This window comes from Lithobates pipiens, unplaced genomic scaffold, assembly GCF_037356315.1.
Source record: "Lithobates pipiens isolate NorthernLeopardFrog02 unplaced genomic scaffold, aLitPip1_a1.2 Scaffold_19, whole genome shotgun sequence".
NCBI classification, from domain to species: Eukaryota; Metazoa; Chordata; class Amphibia; order Anura; family Ranidae; genus Lithobates; species Lithobates pipiens.
The window spans coordinates 434,491,200-434,514,875 of NW_027507764.1; the positions used below are offsets into that span (position 1 = coordinate 434,491,200).

General features: G+C 40.8%; 1 protein-coding gene across 1 annotated transcript in view; it reads right to left on the reverse strand.

Annotated features, from left to right (window-relative positions):
* Positions 1-388: 388 nt before the first annotated feature.
* The window catches only part of KLHL14 (kelch like family member 14), a 122,777-nt gene continuing 99,489 nt past the window's right edge, over positions 389-23,676 (reverse strand). The window contains exons 4-9 of the mRNA XM_077492626.1: positions 20,238-20,327; positions 14,802-14,880; positions 11,219-11,409; positions 9,243-9,401; positions 1,698-1,855; positions 389-948 (exon numbers count right to left, since the gene is read on the reverse strand). Coding sequence (XP_077348752.1) covers positions 808-948; positions 1,698-1,855; positions 9,243-9,401; positions 11,219-11,409; positions 14,802-14,880; positions 20,238-20,327 — 818 coding nt within the window. The 3' untranslated portion in view covers positions 389-807. The remainder of the gene's footprint in view (positions 949-1,697; positions 1,856-9,242; positions 9,402-11,218; positions 11,410-14,801; positions 14,881-20,237; positions 20,328-23,676) is intronic.

A 23,676-nucleotide genomic window follows, 5' to 3' on the forward strand; every position in this document is an offset into this window, starting at 1 on the left:
GTACTGGCTTATGTGCTATTTTTGGCATACTACCAACTCACCTAATATTTGTGGACAGTGGGCTTTATATAAAAAGTACAAAAATCAGGTGGTAGAGCCCACAGCAACCAATCAGCTTCCAGCTATCAGGTTTTGATGCAGGATAAAAAAGTAAAATGAAGGAACAGGAACCCATTACCCAAAATCTCTTTGTCTGTTTGCTTTTGGTAACATGGGCAGTTACCTTTTGACTAGTTTTATGTATAAAGCTCTGTATTTGTCTTCTGACATACAAAACAAAGAACTATAATAACAATTTTGCTGTGGAAGATGCATTTCCTGCATTCTCGATAGCTTTTAAGTTCCCAGAGCCTATACTGAGAAATGCATTCTTTTTCATTAGACTGTATTTCAAGAAGGGGCAAAACATGCTTTTTATATCTTGAAAAATAATTCTAAAAATAAAAAAATGACAACCACAATCAGTTTTCAGCTTTCAAAGTGCTGTAGGAAGGGAAATCTGTAGAAGGATTCTTTACTATAGGTCAGACCTCCAGTTATCCTTTGCAATCATTTTTACACATCTGTGTCAGGTGTCTTTGGGAGATTTTTAAATGTTTGGCAATAATCTATTGGAAAATCCCCTGTTTTTAAATAACTACTTCTTTGAGTAACTCCACCAACTTGATGAAAGTCCCAGTACTGATAAATCTCTCAGATTTTGTCAAGCCGCCTTCTCCTTTTACAACCTTTTTAAGGAAGAAAAATTCCAAATAAAAGTAGTCCATTAGTCTCTGTAATGTTACAGTGTCCATCTCTGTACAGTCTTTATTTGTTGTAGGGGACACAGGTTGGTAATATGACAGTAGCGCAAGCCGGGCCGGCAAGTGGCTCCGCAACATCTCCCTCCAGTTCTGTCCAGCTGGCTTTATCAGCACTGTAGCAAATAGTGGATGATTTGTAAGCACCCTGGAAGCACACAAAAACATACTGTTAAAGTATGTTCATTTTCATTATACCATCAAACAAGGATAATAAAACTGAACCATTCAGTAACTTTACCATACAATTATGATTAATAGAAGTCTTCTCTATAGTATGGTTGGCAGTTTGGAAAGGTTTTATCAATTTAGGTATCCATGGTACTTCACATTAATGCTTAGAGTGACTTGATTTATTTCTGACTGTGATTTCTAAAGCACATGATTAGGTTAGCCTATCTCTAAACCCTTGTACACATGGTCGGAGATTCCGACAACCAAATCCGTTGGAGTAATTCCGACGGATTAATTCCGGAAGAGGTCCGGAAGTGATGTTGCATACACATGGTCGGACTAAGTTCTCGGAAAATCCGATTGTACATAACGTGATGACGTTATTTCGTTAGGAATGGACTACGTTCAGGCTAGTAGCCAATAGCTTTGGTCTAGGAATTTGATCTGAGCATGCGTGGCACCTTGTCCGTCAGAGTAGGCTACACATGATCGGAGTATGTCCGATCGGAGCATTTTGTGGGAAAATTTTACCGGCAAGTTGGAAAAATTGGTCCGTCGGATATTCCGACGGAAACAGTCCGATGCAGACCACACACAGTCGGAATATCTGACAAAACAGTCCAATAGGAAACATTCCGACGGAATCTCCGACCGTGTGTACAAGGGCTTAGTCTAGTCACATACCAAACCAGCATATATTGCTGTTTATAATATAACACTTACCATACTCCAACTGTAGCCTCCAACAAGGTAAACTCGATCGTCCAGTACTGCACACCCTGGTCCACTGCGTCCTTCCAGAATAGGCGTCTGTAGAATGTTCCACTGGTCTCCCTTTGGGTCATAACACTCCACAAGCATAACGTCCAAGTGGGAGAATCCTAAACATTAACAGACATTAATTTATATCTTTCTATGGGGATGATCACTAATAAACATTGGAAATAATATCTAAACCACACTGCTAATCATTTTCTAGAGAGCAATAGCAAGGAAAATACAGTCTCGAAACATCAAAAACTACATTTGAAAAGTGGATTATTTTTAATTTGAGTTTTTGTACAGATATGACCATGTAAGCTACGGTGCTTTATAACAAATGTATTTTGCAATGGGAGGGGGAATTACTATATGGACCTAAAAGTTATGGCGTTCATTCCATGTAAGACAATGTGGGGGTTATTTACTAAAGCTGGAGAGTGCAAAATCTGGGGCAGTTCTGCACACAAACCAATCAGCTTCCGGGTTCTATTGCCAAAGCTTTATTTGAACAAGCTGAAGTTAAAAGCTGATTGACTACCATGCACAGATACACCAAATTGACCAGTGTTAGTAAAGCTACCCCTATATATGTTTCCATTTCTAGACAGGTTCTCTAAAAAATTGGCACATATGCTACCATTAGCAAAATCACCACTTTCTTTTTCAAAATCTTCCCCAAATGATCTAAATCCTGGTGATTAAATAAAAATGGTGCACAATTCTTATCTTCTTTCTCGTTAATAAAATCATGCCCCAGTTAAAAATAAACTACTATTATAGAATTTCTTTTCAAAGTAGATATTGTTTTTTCTGAATTTGATCTTGCTGAAACAAACTGAGCAACTCCTAATTTTCTGAATGCCTTGACGCTAGGTGAAAAAGGCTGAGTTGGCCAATAAAAACCTTGGTCTGTGTATAAAGGTGTACCTGCAGCAACAGGCCTGTGACCATATACTTCTATGACCAAATCTGACAGATAAAAGATTTCAGCAGCCATATTGAATCTCTAGTTTATGTGAGGAGCAGTAGAAACAGATGGGCAATGACAGACGCCAAGTCCCATCACACCATCAATCTACATAACTCTCTTAATGGAGATTTAATTTTAGAATGTTATAACTGTTCATTGCATAATTACCACCAATGACTAGAGATGCTATGAAGTAGCTCTCTTTCTTGTCCTTGCTTCCTTAGGCATAGTTAGCCTCACAGCTTTGTAGACTGGCTTTCACCATGTCAACCATGATACTCACGTGCTGCATATAAAATCATATTAACTGGATCGACCTTTCTTTTTTGTAAGTTTTTCTTTTCCAAATACTTGACTTGATAATTTATTTTGTTAAATGAAACATAAATTGGTAAAACCAATTTGTTTTTGAATACTGTTAAAAATTATATTTGAATCTGTAGGTGCTTTATTAAAGCTGCTGATTTGCTAAAATGCCACCTATTCAAATGTTTGTACTCTTTTACTCCATCTCTCTAATACTATGCCTGGAAGTACATATGGAACAAGGTAAAATGATAGGCATTCCACCGATATTTGATTATTAGTGTGATAGCATGTGTACTCTTAATTGGAAGCTGGGGAAGCAGGTTTTATTATAACAATATTGGGACTGCCGATGTGAATGAAGGACCCTCTTACTTAGCAATTTAGAGAACAAATACTGAAAAGGCCTACATCTGTATCTACAGAGCAGAAGTAAGTCATTCTCTGCTACAGAGTTCTAAAATTCCATGTAAACAGCTGATCTTGGGGTGATTGTTTTCTCATTAAAACTAGATTGTCAGAATGACATAACAACCATGACATGCACTGATGCAGCCATTGTCTGATAAGACATCTGATCCAGTTTCCCCACGATTTTTGAATATAATAAATGGACAGGTTCTAAAATGTTTCACTTTGGTTGCCAGTTTGGTTATGTATTATCCTTTAGTGAAATTACTAAACAGCATGCACACTCTAGCAATTAAAGAATCTTTCCTTTTAAAGCGATTGTAAAGGTTCAAATTTTTCTTTATACAGGTGATACTTGAAAAGTTAGAATATCGTGCAAAAGTTAATTTATTTCACGAATGCAACTTAAAAGGTGAAACTAATATATGAAATAGACTCATTACATGGAAAGCAAGATAGTTCAAGCCGTGATTTATCATAATTGTGATGATTATGGCTTACAGCTCAGGAAAACCTCAAATCCACAATCTCAGAAAATTTGAATATTGCATGCTATCAATAAAACAAGTATTGTACATAGAACAGTATCGGATCTCTGAAAAGTATAAGCGTGCATATATACTCAGTACTTGGTTTGGGCCCCTTTTACAGCAATTGCCTCAATGCGGCGTGGCATGGAAGCTATCAGCCTGTGGCACTGCTGAGGTGTTATGGAAGACCAGGATGCTTCAATAGCGACCTTCAGCTATTCTGCATTGTTCAATCTCATGTCTCTCATCTTTCTCTTGGCAATGCCCCAAAGATTCTCTATGGGGTGCAGGTGAGGCGAGTTTTCTGGCCAATCAAGCACAGTAATCCCATGGTCATTGGACCAGCTTTTGGTGCTTTTGGCAGTGTGGGCAGGTGCCCAGTCCTGCTGGAAAATGAAGTCAGCATCCCCATAGAGCTCATCTGTGGAAAGAAGCAGGAAGTGCTCCAAAATCTCCTGGTAGACAGCTACATTGACCCTGGACTTAATTAAGCACAGTGGACCAAAACCAGCAGATGACATGGCTCCCCAAATCAACACAGACTGTGGAAACTTCACACTGGACTTCAAGCATCTTGCAGTGTGTGCCTCTCCATTCTTCCTCCATACTCTGGGTCCTTGGTTTTCAAATGAGATGCAAAATTTGCTCTCATCAGAAAAGAGGACTTTGGACCACTGAGCAACAGACAAGGTGCCCATTGACACAGTGGGACTCGCCCCCCCCCCCCCCGCTTCTGTATCACTGGATTTGATTGACAGCAGTGGGAGCCAATGGCTTCTGCTGCTATCATTCAATTCAATGAGGACAGAGACAGTGGCTGGAGCTGCTGGGCTGTCAGAAACCATGAATCAGACCAAAACAGAAGTACAATAAAATCACACTTGTTTATTAAATAAAAGTAAAAAGGTAAATAGAGTAAGCGTAGTCAAAACATAGCCAGAGTCCAGTAATCGGATTGAGTAGTCAGCCAGTCCAGAGTTCAATAACCAGATTGGGTAATCAGCCAGGCCAGAAGTCAGGGATCCACGTGGAGCAACAGCAAGCAGGATAAGGAGCCAGAAGGGATGTCAGCAAGCCAGTCTTTAAACAGAACCGCAGGAGATAGTTTCTCGTGATGTGACCAAGGCAAAGGCAGAGATGAAGTGAGCTGGGCAGCTTTAAGTAGGCGGATCAGACAAGCAGGATTAGGAACAGCTGGGTAACTGTGGAGAGAGATGAGAGCTGGTAATTAGCCGACAGCTGAGCAGCCAGCCCAGAGAAGGAAGGGCTAAGCCAGCCCTGACAGTACCCCCTCCTCAATGACCCCTTTCCCTTGGAGGGCCACCGGGCTTGAGGGGAAAACATCTATGGAACTCGTGGAGGAGGACAGGGGCATGTACGTCTGAGGATGAAACCCAGGAGCGTTCCTCCGGACCATACCCCTTCAAATGCACCAAGTACTGTATGCGCCCTATGGAAGTCCACAATGGATTGTACCTTATACTCCTCATGGTTCTCAATCTGAATAGTGTGAGGACGTGGCACCAAGGTGGTAAATCAGTTACAGACCAGCGGTTTCAATAAGGAGACATGAAACACATTTGAGATGCACATACTAGGAGGAAGGTCCAACGCGTAAGCCACTGGGTTAATCCTGCGAAGGATACGGAAAGGCCCAATAAATCAAGGTGTAAACTTCAGTGAGGGAACACAAAGCCGGAGGTTGTGAGATGACAGCCAGACCCTGTCCCCAAACTGGTAGGAAGGCGCAGGCAAGTGTCTGCGGTCAGCAAGGAGTTTGTACCAATCATTAGCATGACGCAAAGCCTCCTGGACTTGTACCCAAGTGGAACGAAGACCACGGAGATGCTCCTCTAAGGAATACTCTGTGGAACAAACGAGTCAGGCAACATGAAAGGTTGGAAACCATAATTTGCCATAAATGGAGACAATCAGGAGGCAGAATTCAAGGCACTGTTGTGAGCAAACTCTGCCCATGGTAATAGGTCTGACCAGTTGTTATGGTGGTCAGAAATATAGCAACGTAGGAATTGCTCCAAAGACTGATTTATTCGCTCTGCGACCCCATTAGACTGTGGGTGATACGCAGAAGAGAACGCAAGCTGGATTCCCAACTGTGCACAAAAGGCTCGCCAGAACCGGGAGACAAACTGACTGCCCCTGTCCGAGACAATCACCTTGGGTAGCCCATGTAAGCGAAAGATCTCCCGAGCAAAAATGGAAGCCAGTTCCTTAGAGGTAGGCAACTTCTTAAGTGGAATACAATGACACATCTTTGAGAACCGGTCAACCACCATGTGGATAACGGTGTTGCCTTGGGAGTTGGGCAACTTCCCAATGAAATCCATTGACAGGTGAGTCCAGGGCCTCTCTCCATTGGGTATGGGTTGTAGGAGGCCCACTGGAAGGTGTCGTGGAGTCTTACTCTGAGCACACATGGAACAGGCAGCTATGAAGGCAGTAACATCAGCCCGTAGACTAGGCCACCAGAATTGTTGGGAAACGGCCCAAATGAGTTGATTCTTCCCAGGATGGCCAGCTGCCTTGGGAGAATGGTAAGTCTGGAGCACTGCAGTATGGAGACTCTCTGGGACAAAGCAGCGGTCACAAGGTTTCTCAGGAGGAGCATGGACCTGAGCAGCAAGAATTTTGTCACCCAAAGGAGAAGTAAGACTGGTGCAAACCGTAGCCAAGATACGAACAGGAGGAATCATAGGAACCGGATACAACTCCGACTTGGAAGTGGAGGAAAATTGTCGTCAAAGGCATCAGCCCTTACATTCTTAGTACCAGGTAAGAATGAGACAATGTAATTAAAGCTCGACAACAAAAGAGCCCATCGCGCCCTTCTGGGAGAGAGTCGCTTAGCCTCAGACAAGAATGTAAGATTCTTATGGTCTGTAAGAATATGAACTGGCACAGTGGTATCTTCAAGGAGATGTCTCCATTCTTTCAGGGCTAAAATGATCGCCAACAGCTCTCTGTCACCAATCTCATAATTGCACTCAGCAGGTGACAATTTCTTGGAAAAGTAGCCACACGGATGCATAGCGCTCTCAGAGTTAGGACATTGAGACAGAAGGGTGCCAACTCCACTCTCAGAAGCATCAACTTCTAGGATAAAAGGCAACGTAGTATCAGGATGTGCCTGTCAGGAGCAGAAACAAAGGCAGCCTTGAGAGTGTCAAAGGCCTTAATGGACTCCGGAGACCAACTCTGTGGGTTACTGTCCTTTCTGGTCATATCAGTCAGGGGCTTGAGCAGAGACAAGAAGTTACGAATAAACTTCCGATAGTAGTTGGCAAAGCCCAGGAAACGCTGCAGAGAACGTAAACCCATGGGTCGAGACCACTGTAGGACTGACGAAAGTTTCTCTGGGTCCATCGAAACACCAGCAGTGGAAATGACATAGCTCAGGAATATAACCTGTTTCACGATGGAGCTCACACTTCTCCAGTTTACAATAGAGATTATTCTCTCTTCGTTTCTGAAGCACACAACAGGTAACTGTGTGGTGGCTCACCAGGGACTTGGAAAATATGAGGATATCATTGAGATAAACCACCACACATAACTGCAACAAATCTCAGAGGACAGTGTTAATAAATTCCTGGAAAACTGCTGGGGCATTACAAAGGCCAAAAGGCATTTCCAGGTACTCATAATGGCCTGTTCTGGTATTAAACGCAGTTTTCCACTCATCGCCCTCCTTAATGCACACGAGATTGTATGCCCCTCTCAAGTCAAGCTTTGTGAAAACCGTTGCTCCCTTGAGGCGGTCAAATAACTCCGTAATCAATAGAATCGGGTAGGCATTCTTAATCGTGACACGATTGAGACCCTTATAATCTATACAAGGTCTCAGTTAACCACTCTTCTTTTTCACAAAGAAGAAACCAGCACCAGCAGGAGATAAGGATTTGCGGATGTAACATTGAGAAAGTGCATCAGCAACAGAGTCCAGTAACTGGATCGAGTAGTCAGCCAGTCCAGAGTTCAATAACCAGATCGGATAATCAGCCAGGCCAGAAGTCAGGGATCCAAGTGGAGCCACAGCAAGCAGGATAAGGAGCCAGAAGGGATGTGTCAGCAAGCCAGTCTTTAACCAGAACTGCTGGAGATGGTTTCTTGTGATGTGACCAAGGCGAAGGCAGAGATGAAGTGAACTGGACAGCTTTAAGTAGGCGGATCAGATGAGCAGGATTAGGAACAGCTGGGTAACTGTGGAGAAAGATGTGAGCTGGCAATTAGCTGACAGTTGAGCAGCCAGCCCAGAGAAGGAAGAGCTAAGCCAGCCCTGACATAGGCTTGTACACATCGCTGGAACAGATAGCCTCAGGTAAGAAAAAGGGGGGCTCTGGGGGCAGCTGCAGCCAAGAAGGTTTTTCACTTTAATGCACAGACTGTTTTAAGGTGAAAAAGCATGAGACTTTACAATCCCTTTAACTACCTCATATAAGGTACAAGGTAACTATCTCAAACAGACTCATTCTTAATGCAAAAATTTGAAATTAAACACTTGTATTTGTGTAGAGCCCTCTTTTGGTAAGGTTGCTAAGTACATTTAGTTTTTGGCTCCATTGTAGTGAATGGAGTAGTAATTGATTGTGTACTGTAAGTCTGTTCAGGGTTTCCTGAGCTGGGAGTTTGATTACTTCCACCTGCCTCTGAAAGAAGCTTCCAGAGCATACTAGCTGGGAGTTTCTAAGGATTAGCTAAATATTTATCATGCCAGATTTACTGGCCATTTCCTGCTATCTCCAGAAAGCTGTATTTAAAGACTAGAGAGAAGTTTATTCTCCTGTTATTGCTACTGATCACGTTGGAGTATCATATGACCCTAAACCCCTCTCCTGTTAAAGTTCCTTAGCAATAAATGCTAAAAAGAAATTCAGTCTTAATTGTGGGTGTGCATGGGACTGTACTAGTGTGACTGTTGGCCTCTGTACAATTTAGGAGGATCTGTGCATATTTTCAGCAGCTCCTTCGGGGGGTGAGCGCTACATTTGTAAATATTATTGAACATTTTTTATATGAACAAACTAGTGTTTGAAATGTATGAGGCTGTTGATGATAGCTATACAACATAGTAATACAATAGGATGGTAGAACTTTAGGACAGCATATCATAAAATTGTTCATAGTTACAGAATACGAGGGATATTAGTAGATCTGGTTTAAAAAAATACATATATACTTCCATAACAATATACTGCAAAGGTAATGTGCAATTCCCAATGCACTGCCTATTGAACCATAGCAAAACAGGTATGATGTTGTTAAACTGACCTTTTAAATGGTTTCCGCCAATTGCATATAGACGATCATTCATTACAGCTAAGGCATGGATTGCTCTCTTAGTGTTCATATCTTGCTTCCGAGCCCATACATCCATTACTGGATCATAACAATACAACCATTGCACATACTCGCCATTATGAACACCACCTGCAATTTGAATGATTGATTAATGATTGACTTTTCTGATCTAGTCTGAAAATTTGGGATATTAGACAATAAGGGAATACGATTAATTTTGTGGCATTTTTAAAGCCATTTTTGAAAATAAAAGAAACAGACAAAAGCATTAAAACGTCCCAATCTTCTTCACTCTTTATGTAAGCATTACATTATGTCATCATATAGCAAAGGCACATTATAAACTATTTGGTAAGTTGAGGATTCTATCATAAGCTGATATTAATTTGTGGCATAGCCCATTAAGGGTTGTCTAATTTCTTCAAGCCTAAATAATCTGTAAAGCCAACCTGAACACATGTTCCTTTTGGTGCATTGTTTATGAAATGTGGACAGCGAAACCCAAAACATATGATTGTGTAACCAGTATCAAAATATAACTTCAAGCTAAGTACAACTGGTGGTGATGCAGGTCTAACAGGACCTATGCTCATTCCAATATTTAAAGGGTCACTCTGCCCAAAACAAGCAGTTTTGGGTAGATACTGGAAAGATGGACCAGCCAACAGCTTCTTATATTTTCCACAGAAACAATTGAGTATTTCCCGTGATACTTTTTTGAATATATTTTATTTGCACTAACATTAAATTTTTTCAGGACAGCTTCCTGGGTATGTCCCCTTCTTCTTCTTTTATATTCTTATATTTCCCAAGTAGACATATACGTTTCCAAGTCTGCACATTTGCTGTGCCATTAGGAAGGGGTTTATACTCTTCCTGTTGCATTTTTTTTAAATAAATTTTGCTGCTGAATTGTCCAAGACACAAAGCAATGTCTGACTCAGTCTAGTAGGCTTCATCTTTTACTTTTGGGTTGACAGGAACATTACAGAGTAATAGAAAATCAGATCTCATAATGTGCCAGTACCTAACATCTTATTAACGCAACAAAGAACCAATAGAGCAGCCACTTTAAAGAGACAAATGTATATAAAAACATCTACCAGACACAGAATCGAAGATAAAGTGTAGCGCTAAAAATGCAATAACATAAACATTATATATTACACATCCAGTGAATAATAGTGCAAAGGATGCAAAAAACTCCATAAGCTATAACATCCAATTCTGGGTAATAAATCCGTTGATATGTATTCAGTTGTTTTAATGATCTGACACCACACCACGTAATCAAAACCGTGTCTCTACTCCCCAGTTAAATGTAAATTCACCAACAATAATTGCCTCACATTCTCATGTTCGGCTAGTAAAGCATTGTACCTCTCAGGGTAAGGGGTATGGCTATCCCACCAAATGTTCCAGGCATCCAAAGACCACAAGGTAACCGAAATATGTAAAGGAAAATGAAAGCTCCAAATAGTGCAATAATGTCACAAAATGGAATTTATTGAGAACACAAATCCTAATGGTAATGCACTTACAAGAAGGCAGAATAAAACACGCAGTGGTATGATAAGCAGATGCCAGGGATATCTAGTCGTGGCGGACATAGGCTAAACACCGTATCTCACCCAACCAACGCGGTGATGCACACAGACCGTGACTTCCGGTAATACGTAAACGTCACTTTCAGTTGGTGTAGATCCACGTCCCGGTGCAATTCATCATTGTGACTTCGTCCTGGGATTCAGAATCCCTGGCATCTGCTTATCATACCAATACATGTTTTATTCTGCCTTCTTTTAAGTGCATTAACATTAGGCTTTGTGTTTTCTATTTCTATTTGTATTACCTATTTGACTCTCATACAGTAGTAAAATGCTTCTTTAAAAATGTTGAGCTATGTCAAAACTATGAAAAAGTGATACTACTTGCATTTTTCCTACCTGATGTATATATTTTGCCATTGTGGACGGCTCCTGCATGGGCTGCCAGAGGCTGTGGCAATGGGGACACATAGCACCATTCATTTGTTTCTAGATTATAGCACTCAACACTCGACAAGTATCCTGTTTCATTTCTTCCTCCGATGACATATAGGTGCTTATCCAGACGACAGGCATAGAAACTGGCTCTCCTGAATGAAGAAAACACACAATATAAAGATTATCTCTGCTTTTCACAGCAGGTCAGACCTGATATATATTGTATATATCACTTGTAGAGTGTCTACTATGTTTTTACTTAAATGCATAGTTATGCCAGTGCACTAAATACAATTTACTACTGATCTAACATGTTTTTATTTTCCTTTTTTTCTTGTGGGAGGTTTAGGGACTGCTAGCTCTTTAAGAAGAATTTGCCAAAGTATAATGACAATGAGAAAGATAAAGAAGATACCTTAACAATTATAAATTATCTTGACATTCACTATCCTTATGGTCCTTCAAGGGTCATTGTTTCCAATTTACTAAAAGAAGCACATCATCAAAAAAAAATTCTTCAGTTAGCTTTCCCTTTCCTTGCAGTCAAGCTGTAAAGAACACAACATTTATGTGTCCAGACACACATGAAAGTTGCAAATTGTGCAGCATCTATTTCAAATTTTTTTTGCAACTTGTACCAGAGTACATATGCCTGTTGGTAAATTGCAGGTATAGACTGAGAATGTAAATTGAATGGCTGTGATCTATGAAACTACAATAAACTCCAGCTCTCATATCTGGGGGAAGAAAACTTTGAGGTAGGTAGCCTCCAAAATCTGTTGCATTCAACTTTAAACACATTTTAGGTTTATATATCTATACAGTAGAATTGTGTCAAAATAGTAAAATTTTCATGAGAGTTCACAGAGCTACTTTTCTTGACTGACATCCAGTATCTCACAAAAGTGAGTGCACCCCATACATTTTTGTAAATATTTTATTATATCTTTTCATGTGACAACACTGAAGAAATTACACTTTGCTACAATGTAAAGTAGTGAGTTTACAGCTTGTATAACAGTGTAAAATTGCTGTCCCCTCAAAACACAAATCCAATAACCGCTTGCCGACCAGCGCATGCCAATGTACGTTGGCAGAATGGCGCTGGTAGGCAAAAGGGCATACAGGTACATCCCCTTTAAGAAGCGGCGTCTCCGTGACCATTACCGCGGATCTTGCGGACTTGATGTCCGCCAGATGCTCGCGATGGTGTCGCGGAGAGGAAGACCGTGGAGATGCTTTTGTAAACAAAGCATTTCCCCATTCTGCCTAGTGACAGGACAGAGATCACTGTCATCGAGAGCAGTGATCACTGTCCTGTGTGTTGAAGCCCCTAACAGCCCCTAACAGTAAGAATCACTCCCTAGGACACACTTAACCCCTTCACAGCCCCCTAGTGGTTAGCCTCTTCACTGCCAGTGTCATTTACATGGTAATCAATGCATTGTTATAGCATCGATCGCTGTATAAATGACAATGGCCCCAATGGCTGCCATTAATAGTAACAAAAAAATAAAAAAATAAAAGTGCCATAAAACTATTCCCTATTTTGTAGACGCTATAAATTTTACGCAAACCAATCAATATAGGATTATTGCGATTCTTTTTTTACCAAAAATATGTAGAACAATATATATCGGCCTAAACTGAGGAATTTTTTTTTATTTTTATATATTTTTGCGGGATATTTATTATAGGAAAAAGTAAAAATATTGTGTTTTTTTACAATTGGTGCTCTTTTTTTGCTTATAGCACAAAAAATAAAAAAACGCATAGGCAATCAAATACCATCAAAAGAAAGCTCTATTTGTGGGGAAAAAAAGAACATCAATTTTTTTTGGGTACAACGTCGTACAACCATGCAATTGTCAGTTAAAGCGACGCAGTGCCGAATCGCAAACAGTGCTCTGGTCAGGAAGGGGGTAAAATCCTCTGGGGCTGAAGTGGTTAATGTCTAAACTGCTGACAACAAAAGTGAGTACACCCCTAAGTGAAAACGTCCAAATTGGGCCCAAAGTGTCAATATTTTGTGTGGCCACCATTATTTTCCAGCACTGCCTTAACCCTCTTGGGCATGGAGTTCACCAGAGCTTCACAGGTTGCCACTGGCGTCCTCTTCCACTCCTCCATGATGTCATCACGGAGCTGGTGGATGTTAGAGACCTTGTGCGCCTTCACTTTCCATTTGATGCCCCACAGATGCTCGATAGGGTTTAGGTCTGGGGACATGCTTGGCCAGTTCATCACCTTTACCCTCAGATTCCTTCCCAAAGACAACCTTTGGATATGCTGTTGAGCACGTGCACTCAACTTCTTTGGTCGACCATGGCAAGGCCTGTTCTGAGTGGAATCTGTCCTGTTAAACCCCTGTATGGTCTTGGCCACCATGCTGCAGCTCAGTTTCAGGGCCTTGGTAATCTTCTTAAAGTCTAGGCCATCTTTATGTAGAGCAACTATTCTTTTTTTCAAATCCTCAGAGAGTTCTTTGCCATGAGGCGCAATCTCTGAAAGTCCAGTGATCAGTATGAGAGTGAGAGCGATAACACCAAATTTAACACACCCATTCCCCATTCACACCTCAGACCTTGTAACACTAATGAGTCACATGACACCGGGAGGGAAAATGGCTAATTGGGCCCAATTTGGACATTTTCACTTAGAGGTGCACTCACTTTTGTTGCCAGCGGATTGCACAATAATGGCTGTGTGTTGAGTCATTTTGAGGGGACAGCAAGTGTACACTGTTATAAAAGCTGTACACTCACTACTTTACATTGTAGCAAAGCGTAATTTCTTCAGTGTTGTCACATGGAAAGGTATAATAAAATATTTACAAAAATGTGAGGGGTGTACTCACATTTTTGAGATACTGTAGACAGTCTGTTGCACCATCACAATTAGCTCCCAGATTGTGTGTGCTGTTTTCGGAATGTGTTGTACTTGGAGCCCTATCCACTTTAGAAGACCTGAAAATCTGTGTAACCCAAGTCTCTAAATTAGTAATCTCAAGAATCACAGGACAATCTAAGGGGTGAAAGCACATTTTTAATTAGTATTAAGGTAAAAAAAACTATTGTTTTTGAAATCAGCATTTTTCAACCAGGGTGCCTTGAGGGGTGACTTGGCAAAATGCCTAGAAATTGCCCAGAATTGTATAGTAGCCAATGTGCAGTTACATAAAGCCACACGTTTTCATTGTGCACCATTACGACCTTCAACCCATCAGTGTCCTAACAACCAATGACATCATCGATTGATAAGGAGGATGTTGGGCACTTGCACAGCATAATTTTTTGCCCATCCCCTGATCCACTCCATCAGCTCTGGGGTCACATTAGCTGAGTGAGGGAGAGAAGCTGAGGGAGATGAGAAACATTAGAATACTAATCAGTACCAATGTGCACAGGTGTGTTTAGTTTAGTTTTTACATTTTAGTATGGGGTGCCTCAAGATTGTACAGAATTTTAAAGGGTGCCTTGGCTGAAAAAAGGTTGTGAAACACTGGTTTAAATTAACTTGAAGGGGCAGAGGAAGAAACACCTACCTTTCCTGCATAGGTGGAAGCTGTATCCAGCTGTTAAATCTTGGATCATATCGACTCACAAAATTTGTACTGTGTTTTCCTGCAAAAACAGAAATGTGTTATTAATAAGAACTTTGATTACAGTTATAACAAGACAATGTGAATACAGCACAGCAGCAAAGAGTGCAAGGTGACGACATAGTTCAAGTATAATTATACCTAATCACAGTAGTTAAATAAGTGACAAAAAAATGTACTTGAATTTGACTGAATTATGGGAAAATGTTCTAAGATGGCCCGCAGCTTTAGCAGGAAATCCAAAGTCTCAGTGTTCTCCTATAATTGGCTGTTACTTTTTATCATACATTCAAATAACTTGTCTAGTTATTTAGTAAATATATTGTATATTTCATACAAGGTTTGGCAAGGCTCTAGCGCTGTATTTATAGCCTGGAGCCAACACATAGCTTGTCATTTTTTACATAACTTCCTGAGCTGGACAGCATCTAAATTCAGAATGGAGCCAAGCTTGAAGCTGAATTCACTTGGGGGCTAAAAACATAAATGCAAACTATTCACTAGGGGGGGAACATCTGGGGGAATCAAGGAGGGAGAAAGATCTGGGGATCTTAGTAGAAAAAAGACTGAGCAATAGCATGCAATGTCAAGCTGCAGCTACCAAAGCCAACACAATATTAGCATGAATAAAAAAGGGGATATACGCCAGAGATAAAACTATAATTCTGCCACTTTATAAAACTCTGGTAAAGCCACATCTGGAGTATTCTGTCCAGTTCTGGTCACCAGTCCTCAGAAGGGATGAGCTGGAGAGAGTCCAAAGAAGGGCAACAAAATTAGTACGGGGATTGGAGGACTTCATTTTCGAAAAGACTACCAGCACTAAATTTATTCTCGCTGGAGAAGAGACTCTTGAGAGGGGATATGATAGTGATTTACAAATACCTTAATTGTGATCCCAGCATAGGAAAGAAAATATTCAATCTCAGGGAGTGTAAGAGGACAATTTATATTTTTAAAAGACTCTAATGTGCATCTTAGTGAACACAATATACAGGCGCATGGGAAATGATTATCGACACTGACACACGTAGAACTGGATGGACTATTGTCTTTATTCAACCTTACCTATTATGTAATTATGTAACTAGGAATCTCAAGGATACCAAAACAAGTAAATAGCTTCAATTACATATTAATTGAATGCACCTTCATTTATTGGGTCTAATGCTGACTGTAAGTTTACTCTTGTGAGAGATTGGCTAGAAAAAGTTCCACTCTTTTATCCTACTCATACTATTTTGTGCCTGGAAATCTAAAAATACTAGTTTGTGAAATTATTTTGTCATGTTAGAGCCCACCCCACGGAAAATTAACAGTTAGCAGCTACAAATACTGCAGCTGTTGACTTTTAATATATGGACACTTACCTGTCCATGGAGCCCGGGATGTCGGCACCCCAGCCGATCTTCGGATCAGCTGTCGGGTGCAGCCGCCACCACTGCCTTTTGGCTTCACAGCCGATTCCCTACTCTACATGCGCTGGTACAGCTGGGGCCACTTGGAATGGAGCTGGATATTTATCTGGAATGGACTTGAAGCTGGAGAGGAACTGCTCCAATGTAGAGTAATAGCTAGCAAATGTGTATACTGCAAGCTCCTCTAGGTACTTATGTTAGGTTGCTAATGCACAATAAATTGATAATTATGTATAGACATGTGTGGTAGCATGGCCTTTATAATGGAGCTTTGAGTACCAGAAGATTGTATTATGGTCTACCATTGAATTATAGTGAATACATTCACTGTGAATGTATATTCAGTTATATATCCAGTTACAAAATTAACAACTACACTTTTTCAGAATAGGAATTATGCATTGATTTTAATGTTGTTATTGTGATAACATAATCTAGTGGAGTGTTGCGAAATCATGGAAATGTGACTCCTCAGTATGAATATGCAATAGGGGTACTGTATTTAACCTCCACGTTCCTTAATTGGGTAGCATGGGTAATATCAGGTTTTTACTACTGAAGACATTATTTAGTTGGGTGAGGCAGGGATAAAACATGCCACTGCTATCTGTGTCCCCATTTAGGATTCCCTCCCCCCCCCCCCCCCCCTTCCTGTTCTGGTGACTGGGACAGAAAATAGGGTAATTTTAACCATGAGGCCCTACAAGGTTGCTGTTACATATTAAAAAAAAGAACGACTTTGCTTCTATACTGTCATCCTACCCTTTCTAGCCTGGCTTCACCTCTACAACTTCTAAAATTTAGGAAGAAACTTCACACCATGTAACAGCATTTCCAATATTTAAGATAAAAAAACAAACAAAAAAACAGCAATGTCAAATGAGTGCATAGCACAACAGTAATGCACAAAGTGTAATAATCCTTAACTAACAATCAACACAGTTATTGTGCTATTCAGTTTTACCACTGATCTCTGTACTGTCTTACTGAATAGGCCTACTTCTGTTATACAGCAATGCTACATTTGTTGATTTGTATCTTGAACACCAGAGATGCTATTACACTGTTTAATTTTTCCCCTTAAAGTCAATTTAAAGTGCTTTAAGTGTTCATATTTCTTTTTGCCTTTTTCTCTCTGAGTCAACACTTTTAAATATTAATGTATTTTGCACTTTCAGAATTACTCAGCCCAGTATTAGGATGCACTGTAATTTAACATGGTCTGATAACTTTTCCATGTCTTTGGACGGATTTCATTTATTAAAGTAAGATTATTTAAATGTAATATCTTGGGCTGATGTTCCCCTGTGTCGCCATCATTTTAGATTATACAAAAAGAATAGATGAATAAAATATCAGTGCATGGCGCAACACTGATGTAGCGATATGTTTAACCCTGAAAAATACATGCAGGGCATTATTTTAATTATTTTTTAAAGGAATCACAGAATGCTGATATTTTTTTAATTCCATGCTATTGTGATAACGAATAAATGAACATATTTTTAGAGCAGCGTGCACAATCAGTACATATCCAGATTCACCTAAAACATCTCCACTTTTTTTATCTGGGAATATCAGTAGAAAGATGGGACGGCCTTGTTCATTTGTTTTGATTCACCAGTACCCATTGCCAAAATATATTTATTTAGGACTAGCAATCATATTCCATATAATGCATTTATATTCCAACACTGGCATCATTCTCTATTCCTAATGTACTTTACAGCTTAATGTCACACGCTTCTTTTTTAGTTTTGGTTGGAGTATGGAAGGGTTGGAACACCTGTAATGTTTTAATGCTATCTGTGCTTCAGAAGACTCACTCTATTTGTTGTGGGGACTATTGTGGCTGGAAAGAAAAGTGATGGGAAATTCCAAAATGTACAGCTGTCCCCAGAAGAGGTCGGTGAGAAGTCATCAACCGGGGACAACTGTCTAAGAGGAGATATCCCCTCAAATTAGAGAGATTTCCTCTCACTTCCTATTGTAACTAAATTAAACAAAAAAAGAAAGAAAACTGACAAACACTATAACCCTTTAGTTAGTACTATGCTCTAAACCTGGGGTCTCCAAACTGTGGCCCGTAGACTGGTCATGGCCCTTTCTTCCCTTTATCTGGCCCTTGAGTACTATTTCTTCCACTGATACCAAAGACATGGCACTATTCCGCTCACTGACTCCAACATGGGGGTACTATTCCTCCCACTGAGCCCAGAGATGGGGAACTAACACTCCCACTGACACCAATTATGTAATTTTTTTTTTAACTTACACTGACCATTAAGCCTATGACATTGTTTACTCCCACCAATGCCATGGCATTTTCTGCTTCCACTGTTTACAGTCCAGCCTCTCTAAAGTTTGATGGGCAGTAAACTGGCCTTTTGTTTCAAATGTTTGGAGACCCCTGTCCCCCTCAGACCATTCTCTGTAAACCCTGGAGACGGTTGTTTGTGAAAATCCCAGTAGCTCAGTTTGAACTTAAGCAAGTAGCCTTCACTGCGTCTAGATGGCTAAATTCATGTGATTGGCTGATTAGCAATTTGTGTTACCAAGCAATTGAACAGGTGTATCTAATGAAGTGGCCAGTGAGTGTATTTACAGCTACTAAGCAGTACATCTAGGGAGCTTTGGCTTAAAAATCTACCACCCTAATTTATGGGAAACTTACCACTATGCTGATCAACATTAGAAACATTTGAGAACCAGGATGCCTTGGATAAACATACCTATCTATGGGTCTCCCGTACATGATAGCATATACAGTATATCTTCAGGTTTTATTTTACTTTAACTCCAAGAATCTAATTATATAACTCTTAGTCCCTGTTTGTGCAGACGTTTTGTCACTTCACCTTTGACCTGTGCTCACACATATCATAAATGAACAGCAATGGATCCCTCTAGGTATATATCCGCCACTAGCCACCACTATCCACCAACATCCAGGTTCAATCAGGTTCGTCGGGCCCAATGGAAACAATTTTTGTCTATGTCTACTTTTACTGACCTGATCGGATGTGAGTGGATATAGGCAGATGCTAATCCACTTACATTTGGCCACCCATAGGGATTACATGGGCCCACTTTTTCCTTCATCACAAGATGGAGTAAAAAAAATGGAACAGACATAGATGTCACATATATGATGATATCTGTTTCCATTCTGATCCGACTAACCCAGGAAGAAAGTACACCAGCCTGAAAGGGGTCTAAATGATATCAGTTTAATAAATAGAAGTATATCTATCTATAGACACTGTAGCTCACAATGGGAGGGTTTCAGAAACAGAGAGAGTGCTGTCAATACAGAAAGCAGTGGGCAGGACTAGGTGTGGCCAGGTGGCGAATGACAAACGATGGACTTGCGAATTAGCAGTGACAATGCTGATGGCCACACCTCCTGTAACACTTTATCATCCCACTGCAGTGAAAGCAGGAAGAGTCTACATGAGAGTGGCAACTCTGCTCTGAATTTGGGAGCAGTGCAGCATCATTGTCACATTATCACAGGAATCTGCATTTGGTTGACCTTATCAGCAGGATATACTGGCATTTGTGGGACAGGGGTACTAAGAGAAATCGGTAAGTGTGGATGCGCTTATAATTGATTGCTGTGGGTCATTCTTTTTCATGGGACACCAAGTTGTACTTTGAATTCATATTTATTATATAATCTCAAAAACAATTAATTAAAAAAAACAGTATGGCAGCATTCAGACAGAACAATTATATTGTTTTTTAGAAGCAGATCTATGGCTGCAATTTGAATGCAATTCCCTAATGCTGTAGGTCATCTTTGCCAGCAGTTATGTTACTATAATGTGCTTAAGCGAAGTTTCACATTTGTTTTCGAGCTCTCCAGCTCTCCTGTCATAATTATACAGTATTATAAAGACTCAATATTAAAAAGAAGGAAGCAATCGTAATGTATAACATATAAAGTTGTAGTTCTTACCATTAGGATTCCACTGGTCTTCTCCTCCTAGCACAAATAAGAAATTTTCCACTTCAACCACACAGTGGTGAGCACTGTTGTATGGCATAACTGAGAAACAGACAAAAGAAAGAGATGTGAGATTCAGAAAACATATGTGATACGCAAGGAATCTTCACAGAGCAAAATGCATTAAAAAAAAAGCTTCTGTTTTACAGGAAATAGGGTACTGTAAGTTTCTCACAAGTGATCCAAAGCTATATTTTAGACTAAAACACCCTCCGAGCTAGTAAACATGGGTGCTTTTTAATATGCTTTTGTTCTGCAATACTTTGCCATAAGGAGAGCAATGCCAGGCTGGTGCCACTAGATATAAAGTGATGTGCAAACTGTGTACAGTCACATGGAGGGAGGTTCAGATATGAGTTGTAGAATAATATACCCAACACCACTAGGTCGTCTCTTTTTAAGGCCTCATGCTCAAAGGGCATTTGTCTAACACTCACAAACGCTGTTCCTCCTGGCAGCATGGCTTCTGGCTATTGAAATGAATTAACGATCAAGCGCTTCACACACCTACCATTAATGCGTGTACATGCACCTAGGTGTGTCAAGTGTTTTTTTCAGCTGAAATGTGCTGAAAGTGTTTTTTTCTTTTTACAACTCTAATTACCCTGGGCTTTGAAATCCTCCAAACATCTATGTGTGCATGGACACATAGGCTAACATACAGGGGCAGAGGTGGGAAAAAAACACCAGATGCCCGTAAAAGCACATTTCTTAAAAGAGAAGTGAGGGTTTTCCAAAAAAAAATACATATATTGATCGGATACTGCATCTGTCCCCCGCTGCCTCTACACTGAGAACTGAGCGATCAAACACCAATGATTGCTTAGTTCTCCCCTCTGCTCTGAGCGGAGAGCAGTGAGTGTCAGTCTCCAACTCTCTGCTCTGCCTCTCCAGCCCTTACAAAGCGCTGATCTGTGCAGGGAGGCGGGAGGAGCTGGCTCAGTCTCCCCAAGGCTCACTGAGAGGCTGAGCCAAGTGCCATGCAGGCGGCTGGGTGAGTCCCGACTGTATGGTTGGGATCGCTCAAGTGCCTGGACCAGCTGGGTGACGTCAGCCAACAGAGACAGTAGGTAACAGGAGTGCAGAACAAACTGTACTCTTGTGATCCATAGGAGAAGTAGGGCCAAATAAGCTTGGACCATACTTCTCCTTTAATGCTCAGTATGCATGAGGCCTAAACTGGATTAAGTGTAATTACAGGTGTAGTTATCAGTCATATCCTGGCTCTAAATTACAGGGTCAGGCTAGAGAATGAATGTTTAGGAACGCGTCCTCAGGTGAAGAAAATCATGGAATGACACCAAGCACTTAAATCTTCCTGCCAGGGACACTGGCATACTTACTAGTAAGCGTTCCTTAAGGTATGCTAGTGTGCTTTGTGATTGTGCGCTGTAATAGTTTTTAAAATGCAGTTCTTGTTTTGTTTTTTCTTGTTTTTTACACAGAAGATTGAAACTTGGCTTCCAGGGAAATTTTTCAACAAGTTGTAAATTCTCACTCGTCAGCACATGGGGATCACGAGACCACACAGCTGAGGTGTCAGAAAGGGAATTTAGCCTTTTCATTTTAAACAAACACATACACTTTTGTTAATGGCAGGATACCTGCATGGGATACATGTACAGTCACATAGTGACTTTACACACACTTTAGGTAGGGTCAACGCCTACATTTAGTTCTGCTAGGCTGTAGCAGGTCTTGATTTCTGTAGGTTGTCCTCTACAATGTGATTATTGTTTGCTTCTGCTTGCTGTTGGGGAGCATCCCTGGAAAGAAGATTTAATAGCCAGAGTTATGGATACCTATATTTCCTTGGCCAACCACTAGAAAGCTTATTTCCAGTATTGCATGCTGGGGAAAGGTATAAATATTTGGGGGAACTTTCAGGAAGCTCTCTTACCTCCCAGACTTTGTTGCCTGGGAAGCACACATGTGCTAGTTGATGACATGGCCTGGGCTGCACTGCCAGGCCAGATGCTTGCCCAGGAGGGGAGGAACTAACTTCTCGACAGGAGTACTAAGGAAAAACTTTGGCTGCTGGAGGTGCTTTTAGAAACTGGATGTAGCTTGGACCTCCCGGGAAGTCTGGTGACCGACCTAGAAAAAGATAAGTGCTGCAACTGCTTACAGCTGGAAGGCCGCAAGATACTGGTCTGGCCTAAAAGTTATTTTTTCTGTATGGTTCTGAGTAGAGGTTGTGCTGCTATTAAGTCTGTCAAAACATACCTAGTGTCAGTGTTCACCTAAAGGACTTTCTGTATTAATGGAAGTGGTATTTTGGAATATGTAGTCTGTGCTGTATTTGTGGGTATTGGATGTTCCTATCCTTCTCTCCCTGGAGTTTGTTGGTGTTTATTAATCTCTATCAATTGTCCAAAAGTGACTGGCACCAATCTGTTCATCTCCTCACTCCACATCAAGAATCCTTGACAAAGACAACGCTATCTTTCTATTTGGGGATTTGGTATAGGGTGCTGTATTTATTTTTGTAATTTTATATTTTGGCATTGTGGAGTTTATAAATGTAATAAAAGTAATAACATTGATAATACTTATTTAAATTTCATATTGTGTACAAGCCATGTGGGTTCTGACAAGGTAGTTTCTTTTGGTTCAGGGCATCTATGCCTCGACTTATCTTTTTTTTGTACAACAAGAATCCTGCCTTGAAGTGAAATGTCAACTCACGTAACCTCTGGGGGTCCCTAATGCTGCGTACACATGACCAGACTTTCCGGCAGACTAGGTCCGACGGTCTTCCCGACAGACTTTCGGCCGAGTTCCGGTGGACTTTCCGAAAGAACGGACTTGGCCACACACGAACGGGCTAAGTCCGTTCCTTTTCAACGTGATTACGTAAGACAGGACTGAACAAGGAAGTTCAATAGCCAGTAGCCAATAGCTTCCCTTGCTTCATATTTGGTCCATGGGACCAGCACACAGACTAATGGTTTTCCCGATTTTAGTCTGTCAAAATTGAGTCCATCGGATAGATTTGAAACATGTTCTTAGTTACATAGTTACATAGTTAGTAAGGTTGAATAAAGACACCGGTCCATCCAGTTCAACCTGAGTGATTGTCTACAATTGTCCCTATCCCTGTACATTGCACACTCACATCGGTTCCTACCCTCAAGGAGCCCACAATCCAAGGTCCCCATTCATATACTAGGGCCAATTTTGGACAGAAGCCAATTAACCTACCTGCATGTCTTTGGAGTGTGGGAGGAAACCGGAGTACCTGGAGGAAACCCACGCAGGCACAGGGAGAACATGCAAACTCCAGGCAGGTAGTGTCATGGTAGGGATACGAACCATCAACCCTTTTTACTGCTAGGTGCCACTACACCACTGTGCTGCCTGTTCTGTTTCTAGGTCCGTCTGATTTTTT